Source organism: Agelaius tricolor, unplaced genomic scaffold (genome assembly GCF_023055355.1).
Source record: "Agelaius tricolor isolate 1412-34295 unplaced genomic scaffold, bAgeTri1.0.p SCAF_16, whole genome shotgun sequence".
NCBI classification, from domain to species: domain Eukaryota; kingdom Metazoa; phylum Chordata; class Aves; order Passeriformes; family Icteridae; genus Agelaius; species Agelaius tricolor.
The window spans coordinates 2,680,963-2,695,712 of record NW_027269276.1 but is presented as its reverse complement, the minus strand read 5'-3'; the positions used below and the strand labels follow the sequence as shown (position 1 = coordinate 2,695,712).

Genomic DNA, 14,750 nt, shown 5'->3' with positions numbered 1-14,750 from the left:
GCATGGACAATTTCTGGTCAGGGTTAAGGGGCCACGGGTGACACCACTCAGGATCATTGACACTGTGGGACTGGAGTTGTCAGGGCAGCACAGACCCTGAGGGCCACCCGGATGGCTTCCACCACCCCACGCCAAGATCAGGGAATTGTTAGGGTTGGAAGGGATCTCTGGAGTCCAACCTCCTTCCAAGGCAGGGTCATGCGGAGCATGGACACAGCTGGATGTGTCCAGGTGGGTTTGGAACATCTCCAGAGAGGGAGACTCCGCACCCTCTCTGGGCAGCTGTCCCAGTGCTCTGCCACCCTCAACATAAAGATCTTCCTCATGTTGAGATGGAACTTCTTGTGTTTTAATTTATGGACACTGCTCCTCATCCTGCTGCTGAGCCCCACCCAGAAGACCCTTGCACTAGCATCTTAGCACCCCAGGAGATATTTTTATGCATTAATGAGATCCCCTGTCAGTCTTCTCCAGGCTAACCACAATATAAAGGCCCTTTGCTCTTAGAGAGCATCCAAAGGAGGCTACGAGGATGGGGAAGGCTGTGGAAGGGAAGCTGTATGGGGAGTGGACAAGGGCATTTGTTTTGTCCAGCCTGGAAGAGACTGAGAGACCTCATTGGCCCCCCCCGAGGGGCAGACACCGCTCTCTTCACTCTCGTGATCAGTGACAGGACCCGAGGGAACGACATAAAAATGAGACAGAGGAGATTTAGGTTGGATGTCAGGAAAAGGTTTTCAGAGGGTGGTCGGCCACTGGAAAGGGCTCCCCAGGGAATGGTCACGACCCCAAGGCTGCCAGAGCTCAAGAAGCGTTCGGACAACGCTCTGAGGCACCGGATGGGATTATTGGGGTGTCCTGCGCAGGTCAATAGGTTGGACTCGATGACCCCTTTGAGTCCCTTCCAACTCAGGTTCGCCGATAATTCTGTGATTTTATGACTATGGCGGCGCCGCCTCAGCGCTGAGCGCGGCCCCGCCGCGGGGCGGGTCCCGCTGCGTCATCGCCGCGCGCGGCGGGAGCCCCGCGATGCGGGCCCGGCTGCTGCGCGCCTGCCGCCAGGGCGTGAGGGCGGCGGGGCCGCCATGGCGGGTCCTGTTCTTCGGCTCCGACCGCTTCGCCGTGACCACCCTGCGAGCCCTGCGGGCCGCCGGGTACCGCCCGGGCACGGGGGCGAGGGCTCTGAGGGGAGACAGGGCCGGGAGAGAGGGGCAGGGGGGACACGGGAGACGGAGACGTGAAGGAGGAGCCTGAGGGGGGAGATGGACCCTGAGGGGCGCGGAGCCTGAGGGGACACGGCCGGGGCTGGGGAGGGTGAGAGAGGGGTGGGCACTGAGGGATGGGAGATGAGGGCTGGTGATGAGGCTCAGAGGTTATTGAGGGATGAGGTGGAGTCGCGCGGGAGGGACCGTGGGTTGGGCAGGGAGGGTGGCAGAGAAGGGAGCGGGAAGGAACCTGAGCGTGGGACAGGAACCAGGATCATAGAGTGAGGGAATTGGCACAGGGGCGCAGCGAGTGGTGGAGGTGACCCAGCCCTCGCCTCAGTCTGCCTGCACGACGCCTTCAACACCTTGTCCCCCCCCCCAGGGAGCCCAGCGAGGACTCGCTCGTGTCCCGGCTGGAGGTGGTGACCCTGCCCTCCCGCCCGGCCCGGGACCTGCCCGTCAGGAGCTGTGCCAGGGAGCTCCAGCTGCCTGTGCACGAGTGGCCGCACACGGGACCCGCGGGGGAGTTTGATGTGGGTGTGGTGGCATCTTTTGGACGTCTTCTAAGCGAGGAGCTCATTCTGCAGTTCCCATAGTAAGTGTGTGGACAGGACATCTGTCACTGCTTTGTTAGCAAAGCTGCACTCTCATTTTGGGGCAGCATCTGTGACTTGCAGTAGGTGAGGTCAGCTTCCCTGGGTTCATATGCTTAGCCTGAGCCTTATTGCTGTCATGGTTAAATTCAGTGTTCTTTGACACATGGGTGTAAATTTATGCAAATATCCAGCAGAATGTTTGCCTTTATTCCTCACATCTCTTTCTGTGTTCACTGAGAAACCGAAGTTTATATAGTGTGAATTTTCCTTCAAGGGCATATTTAAGCCAGTAACCCATGAGAACGTATGAGCAGATAGTAGTTCACTGTAATATATGTTGCACTCCATTTATGTGTGTTTCAGGTACCTGTCCTAACTTGTGAATATTTCATTCCAGTGGGGTGCTGAATGTCCATCCCAGCTGTCTCCCACGATGGCGTGGCCCTGCACCCATAGTCCACACGGTGCTTCATGGTGATAAGGTGACTGGGGTGACAATTATGGAAATAAGACCAAAAAGGTAGGTTTGGTGTCCTTTGCAGACAACTCACTGTTGCTGTTGCCTCTCAGGGCTTTAAATAATCACTGCTGAAGTCATAATTTAACTCATTCTACATAACCACATTTTTTTTTAATGTATGTAATTAAGGTTTGAAACACTTAAAAATGTTCATCTAACTATATGAGATTTGCCACAATTACAGTGTTTTCATAAGTGTGCAATTTGCACTTCAGGCCTGTTCTCTAATTCTTAGCATTATCACAAGGAACAGACAGAGAGCAGTCACACGGCTTTATCAATAGGCTTGGTATGACAAGACAGAAAAGATCTGGTTTTCAGACTTCAGAGTCCCCTGTAATGTCCTGAAAGTGGACAGAAGGCAAGAAATTGCCTGTCTAGGCATGAGGAAGATTATATCTTTTAGGTTCAGCCCAAGATCTGGCTTAAAAGGCTTATGAAAATACATGATTTAGTCACCTTTTCTCTCTGAGATGCTTGTCTAATAATAGATCTCAGGAAAGTGTGAAGCGAATTTCATCTTAAGTATTTCAGGTTGTTTCTTCTTAGATCTCATATTCTGAACTGTAAATTGTGTTCATATCAGTCTCAGCTTGCTGAGGAGAATCTTGCTGCCAAGATTGGTATTCTCTTCCTTGTTTTGTCTTGTGAACTAAACAATTTGATAATGTGAAATGACATCTGAAAAATAGTTTTAGAGGGGATAAAAATGGATAATTAGCAACTGAGCTAATGTATTGAATGCAGACTTTTGAACTGCTAATTAAGCTTCAGCTTCTCCAGTAAGGTTGTATGTTTTCTGCCTTGCAGGTTTGATGTAGGTCCAATTATTAAGCAAGAAGAGGTTGCTGTTCCTCCCCACTGCACGGCACAGGAGCTGGAAGGGATCTTGGCAAAGATGGGGGCAAACATGGTAAAGTCCTGCCAGCTGTGTCACTTCTGACTGGTACTTTGCTTTTAACGTGTGCAAACAGAATTCTTACTAATCTTGTTCTGAGCTGGCTTCAAGTTTAGGAGGAGAATGATGAGAAACTTGGTGTTTGTGAGCATTTTGCCTTCCTGAGAGGAGAGCTCAGTGCTCTGTGATCAGGCGTCAGTGTCAATCCTCTGTGTTGCTGTTGTGTTTCTATTCAGTGAAGAATCCAAATGCTGTCTGTGGAAACAATGCAGGTTCTTTCATTTAAATTAATATCTGCTTTTTTATTTGAATAGTCAGCTTTTGTTCTCTTCTGGAATTAATATCAGAGATCATCCATAAAAAAATAATTGCATTTTTTTTCGTTGTGATTCAGTGGGAAGGATGTCTTTACTGTCTCTGTGTATTTTCTGAATATACTGAGCCAATTTTCTAAGCTCACAGGACAGTTTCACTGTTGAAAAATTAAGTTTTACTTTGTTTATTATTGCTCGAACTTAGCTTGACTATTACTCTGTACAAAATTTAATTTTGCAGCTGTTAGCAGTTTTGAAGAACTTGCCTGAAAGTTTAAAAAATAAAAAAGAGCAGCCAAAAGAAGGAGTGACATTTGGTAGGTACACATTGTTTTTAATGTGACTTGTTCATTTTTTCCTTGATTAGCAGGAAAATTGAAGTTTTCTGCCATGCTGGGTATTTTTTTAAGATTCATTTCTCAATATGCTCTCTTCACTGCCTTCTCTGGCTTAAAAATGTCATACAGGAGAAAAATGCTTCAGACTTACTACATTAATTTTTTTCCAGTTACTTGTACAATATCAAAATCACTATTGATGTTACAAGATCTGAGTTTGTTATTCTTCATTGTTGTAATGCAGACAGAAGGGTTAGAACTGTACTTCTAAGCATGATACAGGTTTGCAGTGCAATGGGTAAATAAAGAGAACAACTGAGAATAAAAAAAATCCAACTGAGGTGTTTACAAAATATTTTCTCCAGTTTATGTCTGAGGTATCTTGGCTGGATGGTAGACCCACTACTGGTCAGGAAAAACTGAGGTTTAAAATAGAATGAAGTAGTACAGTTGTTTGCTAAAAGATGCAAAGCATTTTTGTTTGCTAAAAGATGCAAAGCAAAATAAGAAGTCTTCTAATTCCTCTTTTCCCCACAGCTCCTAAAATCTCTATAGCGAAGAGTTGTATAAAATGGGAAGAGCAAACAGCTGCACAGATAATTCAGCTGCATCGTGCAATAGGAAGTATGGTGAGACTGGATTTTTTGGAACCCTTTTCTGTCCTATAGCATGGCTGAGTTTGGTGTAGGTATTTTAACTAATCTAAACTAAACCTCAGTTTTAGTTATTTTAGCCTCTGTAACCTTGCATGTGTTCTAAAATCCTGGTCGTTTATCTTTAGAGGTGGAATTAATGTGCAGGAGAATTTTCATGGACTTGATCCCAAGTGTGAAATCAGCTCAAAAATTTTATATTGTTTCCTTAGCTCTGAGATTTTCCCTGATGTATTTGGAGGTTTGGAATGCTGCAGTGACATCTCTGCATGGCAGTAAACAGTGCAAACAGCCACAGTGAAGAGCTGTTGTAGCTAAGTGCTTAACTCATTTCTGCATAGGCTAATGGTTTGAGTTGAGGAAGGGTAAAGAAAACTGAGTCTGATAAGGAAAATCTTCCATCTAGACATACAGCTAAGTTTTCCCTTAATGTTATTATCACAGGTATTTTGCCTGAGGAAAAAATAGCCTGGAAATGTGAAAACATTCTGAATGTGTCATCTGTTTCTGTTTCCAGTTTCCTTTGCAGACACTCTGGAAGGGTACTACCATTAAACTCCTGGATTTTGTGGAAGTGGATAATATCCCTGTTTTTTCTGGTATTTACTCTTAAATTATTAAAATTTTTAAACCATTTTCTTTAAGAATCTAAGTGCCATGTGGGCCAAGGTGTGTGACTGATCAGGGCTTAGTGAATGTTCAGGGATCAGATATGGAGTAGTGCCAGAGAATGACTGTTCTGATTGTTTCTGTTCATTTGGTTATAATAAAACACAGAATACAATAAAATATTTTTCAGCAAAATAGTTACTCAAGAGGGTTATCATGCTTCAAAGGAACAGAAGTGGTTCAAGCCTTTTCTGTACTGTTTGGCATAAAAATGCAGGATGACCTTTCTTTGCTTTTAGATCAAATACAAAATGACTGTGAAGTTGTTCCTGGTTCAGTGCTGTTCCATAAAATGTCCCAAACATTGATAGCTCGCTGCAAGGTAGGCTTTCCCTATTTGTTTTATACTCACTGCCCTAAAGATGAGGTTTTTAGTATTTGTGTGGTGCATAACTTTTGTCTTAATTGTCCATTGTTAGTCTCTGTACTAGTTTAGATCAGCACCAGATGTTTTATTTGACACCTTAAACTTTTAATTTCCATTAACAGGCTGTGCACATTTGCAAACAAGAATTCGACTTGTTAGCCTGTTAACATTGAATAAAATGTATTCTGTAAGCCAGCTATGGGACCTAAAGATAGCTTTAAACATGGAAGGAGCTTACTGCCTTTTTTTGTTTGTTTTTATTTTTAGGAAGGCTGGGTTGGAATCAAAACAGTTGTTTTAAAGAAGAAGCTTACAGCAGTTGACTTCTACAATGGATATATGCACTCTTGGTTCCAGCAGAATCCAAGAAGGGTTCATCAGGAATGCAGATTTCAAACACTCAAACTTAGCACGACAAAAAAGACTCTGAAAGACAGGGGAATATTGGCACAGGATACAAAGCAATAAATGTATTTTTTGATGTCTGTAAGTTAATATAAAATATTTCAAAGCCCAGCTATAACATTCAGCTTAATTAGGGGATTTCTTCCCATGGTATTTGATCTTATTGTCATCTACATGTTTTGATGGTGGGTTCCTGAAGATACTTCTTCTCTTTCCCTGTTAAGGAAGAGAATCTCCATGAGTGCTGTAGATATTGAATAAATCCCTGTTTCCACTGATGAGAAATAAATTTATTTTTATACAATATTTTCAGGGTTTTTTTGAGGACTTCGGTATAACTTTCTTCAGGCATAAGTTTTGGACAATTACTTTAATCTGGAAATACTAAAATCTAGTGAGCTTTTTTAATGCTCACCGAGACTTAGACTGTCTAGTTTGATATTCTTGTGGATCCTAAAATTTGCTTTGTATCCCTGCATTGAAGTGGGAACCTAAGAGAGCTGGGAACATAAGAGAATCTTCCCTGTCCATCTCAATTTTCTTCCCTCTTTCTGTTTTCGTGTCCTGAGATACATCCCATTTAAAATTTTTGTGCCCTTCATCCAGAAAATTTATGTTCTACTATTTCACTTTCTGATGGGAGAGGTTTTTATCTGATGAGGAGTTAATCTAATCCAAGATTTTCCTCAATCTGTCTTTGCTTAATGGCATATACAAGGAGTATTTCATATCAAGAACCCCAAAACTTGTGATTCTTACACTTTCTTGTCTTAGAAGAGGTAACATAGCACTCAGCATAACAGCAGAGCAAAGACTGGCTGTATCTTAGGAGCTGTTCTAATATTTGCTAACTTTTTCCTGCTTTTTCTGAGTTCTACTGAAGAAAAAGCAAAAAATCTAGAAAAATGTCATATCACAAGGATTAAAATGTTTCTGAAGAAGCATCTGTTAAAGCAGCTGCTGCAGTATTTTTCTTCTACTGCCATTAGATCATCAATTAATTGCCTCTGACAGGTTTTCCAAAACACATGGTCCTCCAAGAAATCCAAGCCTATGAATCAGAGTCAAAAACTGGAAACAACAGCAAGGTGGAAGTCAGGCTCCTGTAGAGAATTCCTGTTGTTCCTGACCGCAGACTCTGCAGTTTGTGCTGCAGAAATTCTAAATCTGGCAAGTTTGCTTCCGAGAAATTATGTATTTTTGTGTTTTGCTCCCTGCTACCTTTTGCAAGTGCAAGTTGTGGAGTCACTTTGTTTTTATTCTGTTCAGATCAGTCTGGAAATGTTAGTAATTGCTTTATGCCAATAGAAGGGTGGGTGGGTGAGTGAGTTTTCTGTGGGTTTGTGGGGATAGTGGGTGGTTTAGAGTTTTCTGGGGCTTGCTACCTCACTGTATGGCAAAACCCCACCACCACAATTTAGAGATAATTTTAAGCACTAATGATAAAGGGTTTTGGACTTAAGTGTTAGTTAACTGGGACTCAACAATTTCAGTGTTTCAGGATCCAACTTTTCAGATGTTCCAGGTCCTTAGGCACTGGAAAATTAGTTCTTCATTATAAGCTGAGCAAAATGAACAGCGAGGCATGACTCCCACAGAAAGAATACAGTGACAAAAGTTCAGGCAAAAGAGTCCAGGTTAAAGTCTTTTAGATAACCAAACTGTTAAATCAATAGCTTCTTCCTAGCAGTGACATGAGGAAAATTCTTTTAACTCCTTTGTGTATCTCTCATCCTCAGTTTTAGGTCACGTCCGGTGTGAGACCTCTTGCTGGCAGACAATAATCTGGCTCTCACTAAAGCATAAAGCAACAGGAAGAGTTTGCCTGTGTTTTTGGGAGGTTTGAGGTGGCATGTGCCCAGAATCCCTGTAGATGGAGCTCGCTGCATCCCTTTTGGGTGAAAACCAAGGACAGCTGGACAGAAGATGGTGAAAATCTGGTACAGAATGCCTTCAGTTAGTTGTTTAATAGTGAATAATGTCTAAACCATATTTCAGCCAGGATCCCATGTACTTGTAATTTAATCTTTTGATCTGTGCAGAGTTTGCTATAAGGCTTCTTTTGCTTTCTGTGTGAGAGGTTATAAAAGATAAGGCCCTTCTGAGTTGTTTAATAGCTAATGTCCTAGCTCTGAATATGCACAACTTTACCCAAGTCATTTTATGGAGCAAAAGAAGGTAAGATTAATTTATTTTTTTATGGAGAAAGTCTTTGGCATGCTATTTTTGGCATGGTAGAGAAGTTTTAAATGGAATTGGTGTTCCCCAGGCAGCTGTTAGCCAAAATGTCTCTTTGGAAACTTTGCTTTCACCTGGCTCTGCAGGGATTTAACTCAGTAAGTAATGAAAATCTGATTATTTTTGCAGAACAGACAAAACAAAAATGGGGCATTCACTGATGAAGTGTGGAATAGCATGTCAGGGTTGACTCTGGAACACAGACACAGTGATTCGATCCCCAGTACCACTGATGGGGTTGAGTACAACTACCCTGGCCATTGGAATGGGATCTTAGCAAAATAAAACAGCTGTTCTCCTCTCAGAGGAGAGAGGGAAATAACAGAGGTATTGACAGACCCAATGTCCACTATGGCTTAATTTAATATCAGTTTAATATCAGTGGGACCAAATTACTGGCAGAACTGCAAAATATTTGGGCACCAGAAGGGCTCTGGTGTTGGATAGGGATGATTTCATCATGGATTTCAAATAAATGTTAGTAGAGGGAGTGATGTTTCCTAGGATGCTGGTGACTCACAATTAGATGCATCTGTTTCATGTTCCACAACCTTACTGCTCCCCCTGCTTCCTAGGAAACCTCTTTATTCCTGTTTTCTGAATACATTACAAATAAATAAAAAGTATAAGTGACTAATCAGAGAAGTACTTGAGCCTTTTTATAAAGTTGTTTGTAAAATCCCCCAATAATTTGCTGGTTGAGGCCAGACAAGAATCTCTCTCCTTTTGTTTATCCTATCTGCTAGTGTCCTGATGGCTTCTGGGAAGCAATAGTTTCCTTCAAAAACAGGAGGGATAGGTCACTGGATTTATCTCTGGATTGGAAACTAAGTGACCTTAGTGGGAGATGCTTTGCCATTAGCCACAAACCTGCTGGTGTTTAGGAGCCAGGTCTCCTTCTTCAGCCTGTTCCTCAAGGTTGGTGGTCCAAAGGCTTAGGCCAAGGGAGGAGCTGAGTCCCAGCCTTGCCGCATTCCTCCAGCTGATGCTCTCTGATATGTGGGAGTGTGCATTGGGTTTCAGGCTGCAGAAAGGACACTGCCATACACTGACCATAAACACAAGCTGGAGGAGTCAGAACTGACATTGAACTGTAGCATAAAATTTGTGTGAGTAGCAGCTGCCAGGACCCTGCAGTAGCTTTGCTCCTATATAAACTTTTCTTAATGTATTTGGGATGGTGGCTCATCAGTAACAGTGAAGTGTTAGCACGGAGTGGTGGTTATGTCATGGTTGTTTTCTGTTGGTAGTGCTTAAGCACCCGTGATGGAAACCTCTGTCTTGCTCTGCGTCCAACACAGTCTGCCAGAAGCCTCCTGGGAGAGCTCAGGGACTCAGTGAGTGCACAATTAGTTTGTTCCTCCAAGTCAGTGCTAAGCTGCAGAGGGGGACAGTTTGGGGAAACTTGGAGAGCTTCTGGCTGTTCCAGGCTGTAGGGCCGTGACTATTTCAGTGCTGTTAAACACACATTTCTCCCCAGAAGGAAGAGCCCTGTAGTCTGCTGTGTTGACTGGCAAGCCCACATGCAGCACAGGGATCAGATCCTCAGCCTGCTTTCATCCATTTATTTCCTGGGTTTGTCTGTAGAAGTCATTTGTGTTACTTCACTCTCAAAGTGATGAAACAAAGTTTGGGATTTGGCTGTCTGTCTGCAGAGGAGGAGGGGAGCAGAGGGAAGAGACATTTCTCTGCACAAGCCAAGAGCTCTGTGGGAAGGTCCAAGCTAATGCTCCCCACTGGCTGCCTTGGCTCCAGCTCCTGCCAAGCCCTTGCAGCAGACTAGACACAAAAGAAAACACACTGAGTCTAAATTCATTGGTATGAAGAGGATGTGCCAGAGTATTCCACAGCTCTTCCTTTTCTGCTTTTCTTTGATAACTGTCAATTTGCATTAAAAAGTGGATTATTAAGGGTTTTTTTAACCTATTAAGGTATAATTCAGCCTGTCCTGTGTCGGACCTGAGAACAAGCTTGCTAAACACTATTGAAAGATTCCCTATGCCCTTGATGGGCAGTGGGTATGGCAGCATAGGCCTAGAACTGGCTTCATATTCATAGGAGGGGATTAGGTAGCAGAGGGAAATCCATGTTGGAGCATGTGTTTGAATTCCAGTTTGCATCCAATTGCACTGCCCACCTTTTTATGATCTCTCTTGGTAGGAGTTTTGGTGTCAGAGACTTGCTGGTTTGTTTGCCCCCCAAAATTTTATTGCCAGTGTTTGCCTGTAAACATGAGGTGTCTTCTGTGCTATGAGGTCCTTGATTTCACTCTAGGAAGGGTGGGGGGTGGAAAGGACAACTTAATAGGTCACTTGGAGAGGGATCACTGACCCCTTCTGTGGCCAGCTGTACCTTCAGCAAAGAGCAGCTTCTTGCCAGCTCCTTATGCTCACTGCTGCTGAATGTGGAGGGAAGCCCATCTTCTCCCTACCTCCACCCGGCACTGCTCTACATTGCCTGGTTTCCTATCATCCTTAAAGCACAAATTCCCAGCCCTCCTTTCCCTCTGTCTTGTGCCACTCCTTAATTCATCCCTGCCCAGACCTGCTGCTCTGATTCTCCCAGAACTATTGCTGACTCTCCACCTGTCAAGCTGGGGAGAGATTCCCTGGCTGCAGCATGCCATTGCCAAACCCTGGAGCTGCAGGAGAACCAGACATCCACAAAACCCCTCACCCATATCCAGGATCAGTCTCACACTGATAAAGTTGTGACCTGTTTGTGAACAGAAAGATGAAATCCTGCAGGTTATTCTTTGCTCAGTTCTACATGTGGTTTATTTAGTCGGGCATTTCAAACACAAAAGTGACACACATTGTCAAAGTTACAAAATTACTTTTTTTATTAACCTACCCTATCAAAGAGCATAGATTTTCTTGTCAAACAATGCAAGAAGCAAGAGAAAACTCTTATCTGTATCTATGTGGAGCCTACAAATCCACATGGCTTCTCTGTGCTATTGAGCATGTGAGTTCTTAGAAGTGCAGCTGCCAGTAGTTTAGCTTGAATACAGTAATTCTAAAACAAGCTAGAAATAAATAAAATACTTACATTTCAAGTACGAAACCTTGCAGTTGAATTCAGTATGAGGAAATCAGTTTATTCCTTTTCATGTTACCAACTACTGTACAGGTACTTGGGCTGGCAAAGTCTGCAGATGCAGAACAGAAGAATGTTTTATGTACATTGACTTAATTGAATCATATGTTTAGTCTTCTCTTTAGGCTATCATGTGAAGCTGTTTAATGTCAGGCAGAAAGAAGATTTTTATGGATGCATTTAATAAGACACAAACTCACTACCTCTGCTGGCCCCCAGTTCTCGCCTTACGTCTTTTCTTTCTGGTGGGGGAAAAAAATTGGCACCTTAATTATGTCTCATAAATAATGACACCTACCAGCTTTCAATTACATTATTTAGCAGGTTGATGTTACTTTCAAATTATATTTAATTGAGCGTGAGTGACTTTACCAATGCTCCTATACAGCTCTAGTAGGTGGGACGTTGACCTGTCATCGGGATCCTGGCTTGGTTGTTACGGTGGCTTGCCGGCGGCCTCTGGTACACAGGGCTTTGCCCTGGTAGAACCAGGATGGACTGCTGGCCCGAGTCCCTCGGAGACTGCTGGCTCCAGTCCCTCGGAGTCTGCTGGCTCCAGTCCCTCGGAGACTGCCGGCCCGGGTCCCGTGGAGGCTGCCGGCCCGGGTCCCGTGGAGGCTGCCGGCCTGGGTCCCGTGGAGGCTGCCGGCCTGGGTCCCGTGGAGGCTGCCGGCCTGGGTCCCTTAGAGACTGCTGGCCCAAGTTCCTCTGAGACTGGAAGATGCTTTGCTCTGTCGTGCTCCTCTCTGAACAGGTGAAAGTCAACCCAATGCCAACATCACTCTTCATGGTTCTGGATGTGCCATCAGACGTGCCATCAAAACACCTGCCCAGGGCGATTTCCTTGGCGATCCTCGGGTCTTGATCAGTGACTGTGTAGATGCCGTAGTTGTGTCCCAGCGGGTCAAGAGGTGCCAGCATTGTGTACTCACTGGTGTCGTTGTTGGTGGCCATGGGGAGGTGGTTCACCAGGTACTCGTGGAGCATGCTGTTGACGCTCACTCGACGGCAGTTGCCTTGTGGGATCACTTTGACGAGCGTGCGGTCCACGCGGTCCTGGTCGAAGAGCATTCCGCTGCACTTGAACTCCAGGCAGGCGGCCGACACATCCCGCTGCTGGGGGTCACGGATGCTGCGCACGTCCCGGATGCCGTAGAGCTTGCCAATGGTGCGTGGGTGTGTCCCACCCATGTTACGAGATCTTACATTCACTTCTTGGGGTCCGTTTATTTTTACTTTAATGTAGCAGGCTCTAAATTCCATGGGCTTGGGCCACCATGCCAGGTAGTCATCGGTCCAGCTCATGAGGTCATCTTCACTGAAGGGAACAGTATTGAAGTCATACCGGTCTCCTTCTATCCTGTAAAACCTGAAGTGAGCAGCACTGTGTGGAGCTTCCTCACATTCACTGAGGTTTTCATAGGCATAAATAGGGCCGTTGTTCTCTTCTGGGGAATTAGGGCTTGGCTTGGCCATGTTAATGCTGAATGCTGTTTTCTTGATGTTGGAGTCCTCGTGGTCTGTCCTCCTGTAGTTAAGCTTGTTGAGGTATGGCTGTGGGACACCAATAGCAGCAGGGTTGAGTTTGGGAGCAGAGGGCACAGCTTCAAGCTCTTCACCCCCCAAGCTTGCCAAGATGTAAGCTCCGTAGGCTTCGGGGTTTTGCTCATCACAGAAGGCAGGCACACAGGCACCATTGGGACCAGTGACTACGCTGTCAAAACGGCCCCATGCTCTGGGGTTGGAGGAGAACCCTGGTTCTGGCTCCAAGTTTATAATAGAAATCACAACCCCTTGGATCTGCTCGCTTTGCAGAAATCGCTCACTTCTGTAGGCTCGTACTTTGACGTAGCACCGTCTGCTCTCAGGGACATCCAGGTTAAAAAGACGCCTCTCTTTGATCTCCATGTTCCCAACCAAAAAGGTTCTCTCCTCCCTTTTGCGCCGTGTGCTTTTCTCGAGGTTGAAGTCCCCTTCTTCCTCCCATAACCCTGTCTCTGGGTTCAGGGACCAAAGCTTCATCTCTTGCATATGCTCTGGCATCTTGACCTGAGCAGCATCCAAATGAACCTTCACCTTTTCTGCATTGAGGGACTCAGTGCCCTGTTCATCTGTGAAGTCCACAGAAAACATGCCGTACGTGCGGAGCGGAAATACGTCTCCTTCCTCATCTACAAAGTTCAGGTCACTTTGCGTCACAGGGGCTGTAGAGATGTTTCTTGGGTCCAGAAATGTCACACTGGCTTTCACTTTCCCACTGTAGACCTCTCCATTTTTCCTATAAAATGCATTGGGAGGAATTTCTAATTCAGCAATTGGATCATCTTCTTCCATTTCCCCCAAAGAAATCACATTGGTTTCGGTGGATTCCAGTGTAACAGGGGCTTTCTTTCTCAGTAGCTTGATCTCATGAAATACAGCACCTCCATTTTCCTTGAAGGGCAGAACTTTTGTTGTGTTCACAAACTTCTGCAGCCGGTCCACAAAAGTTAGAACCAGTCTCTCCATATCTGCTGGGACTTGGATGGAGAAGGTTCCCTTGTAGCCAGTCATACTTACTCTCTTGTTCCCCATGTAGACGTGGCCAAACCTCAGTGGCTCACCATTATCTGCTGCTGTGGCTCTGCCTCGAACCATTATTTTGGTCTCGGTGCATATTTTGCAACCACATTCAACGATGACTTTAGTGGGGAGCGTGTAGCCATCACAGGAGATGTCCCTGGTTTCCATCTTGGATACCCCACAGCAGTAGGAGACATTGTCCTTACACCGAAGTCCCTTATCCAGCTTCCCCACACAGGTCTTTGCTGGGCACTTGCCCACGTCGTAATAGAAGGAGTTTGTTGCTTTTTGGAAGCAATCATGAGGAAGTCGGATGAGGTTGCTTTGGGGTTGGGAGTCACAGGCTGCCTCTTGTCTTCCTGTTGAATAGGATTTCTTAATGAGCAGTATGAAATAATTGTACAGATATCACTATGTTGTCTGAAACCTCAGAGCTAAACATTGCTCCTAAAAGCAGTGAGGTTTTTGCAGGATTTTGGTGAGCTGGTTAACTCATTTCAGTGAGGCAAGTAGCTCATCTTTAGCTGTAGGACCCTGATTAAGAGCTGTTTGCAGGATGCTCCCTGCTCCTGCTTATCCACTATGGTCATCCAGCCCACCCTCAGCTAGATGCTCTGCTGCTGCCTGGCTTTTTGACTATGGCAAGACTAGAATATATCCCAAGACTTTAAAAACAACCCTAAACAAGCAGAAATATTCCCATGTCAGGCAGCAAGTACAATGGGAAATCTCCTGACAGGAGCAGGTTGAGGTTGATAGGCCACCTGCAGTCCAGAACTCTGGTTTGTAGGGAGCGTCTGGTTCATAACCAGCTCACTAAAGCTTGTCTGCAAACAGATGAATGACATAAACCTCAAGAATTTTTCCTGTGACTTTTCTTTACCAG

The 14,750-nt window shown here is 44.9% G+C and overlaps 2 protein-coding genes across 4 annotated transcripts in view; one reads left to right on the top strand and one right to left on the bottom strand.

The window, feature by feature from the left end:
- Positions 1-1,007: 1,007 nt before the first annotated feature.
- Positions 1,008-8,840, top strand: MTFMT (mitochondrial methionyl-tRNA formyltransferase). Of its 3 annotated transcripts, XR_011681429.1 has the most exons (11): positions 1,008-1,154; positions 1,588-1,800; positions 2,199-2,321; positions 3,132-3,234; positions 3,775-3,850; positions 4,409-4,500; positions 5,042-5,123; positions 5,433-5,515; positions 5,828-6,046; positions 6,980-7,135; positions 7,705-8,840. XR_011681429.1 is itself a non-coding variant. In XM_071441196.1 (10 exons), exons 1-9 carry the CDS (start codon positions 1,030-1,032, stop codon positions 6,026-6,028), a joined length of 1,098 nt encoding a protein of 365 aa, XP_071297297.1. In that variant the 5' UTR covers positions 1,008-1,029; the 3' UTR covers positions 6,029-6,046; positions 7,705-8,840. The 3 variants fall into 3 exon arrangements, 2 of the variants coding, with proteins under 2 accessions (XP_071297297.1, XP_071297298.1); XM_071441196.1 differs by lacking the exon at positions 6,980-7,135; XM_071441197.1 differs by lacking the exons at positions 6,980-7,135; positions 7,705-8,840 and having other exon boundaries at positions 5,828-6,271.
- A 2,111-nt stretch (positions 8,841-10,951) lies between these two features.
- The window catches only part of CILP (cartilage intermediate layer protein), a 9,612-nt gene continuing 5,813 nt past the window's right edge, over positions 10,952-14,750 (bottom strand). Inside the window, exon 8 of the mRNA XM_071441200.1 lies at positions 10,952-14,223. Within this exon, the coding sequence (XP_071297301.1) occupies positions 11,693-14,223 (2,531 nt within the window). The 3' untranslated portion in view covers positions 10,952-11,692. The remainder of the gene's footprint in view (positions 14,224-14,750) is intronic.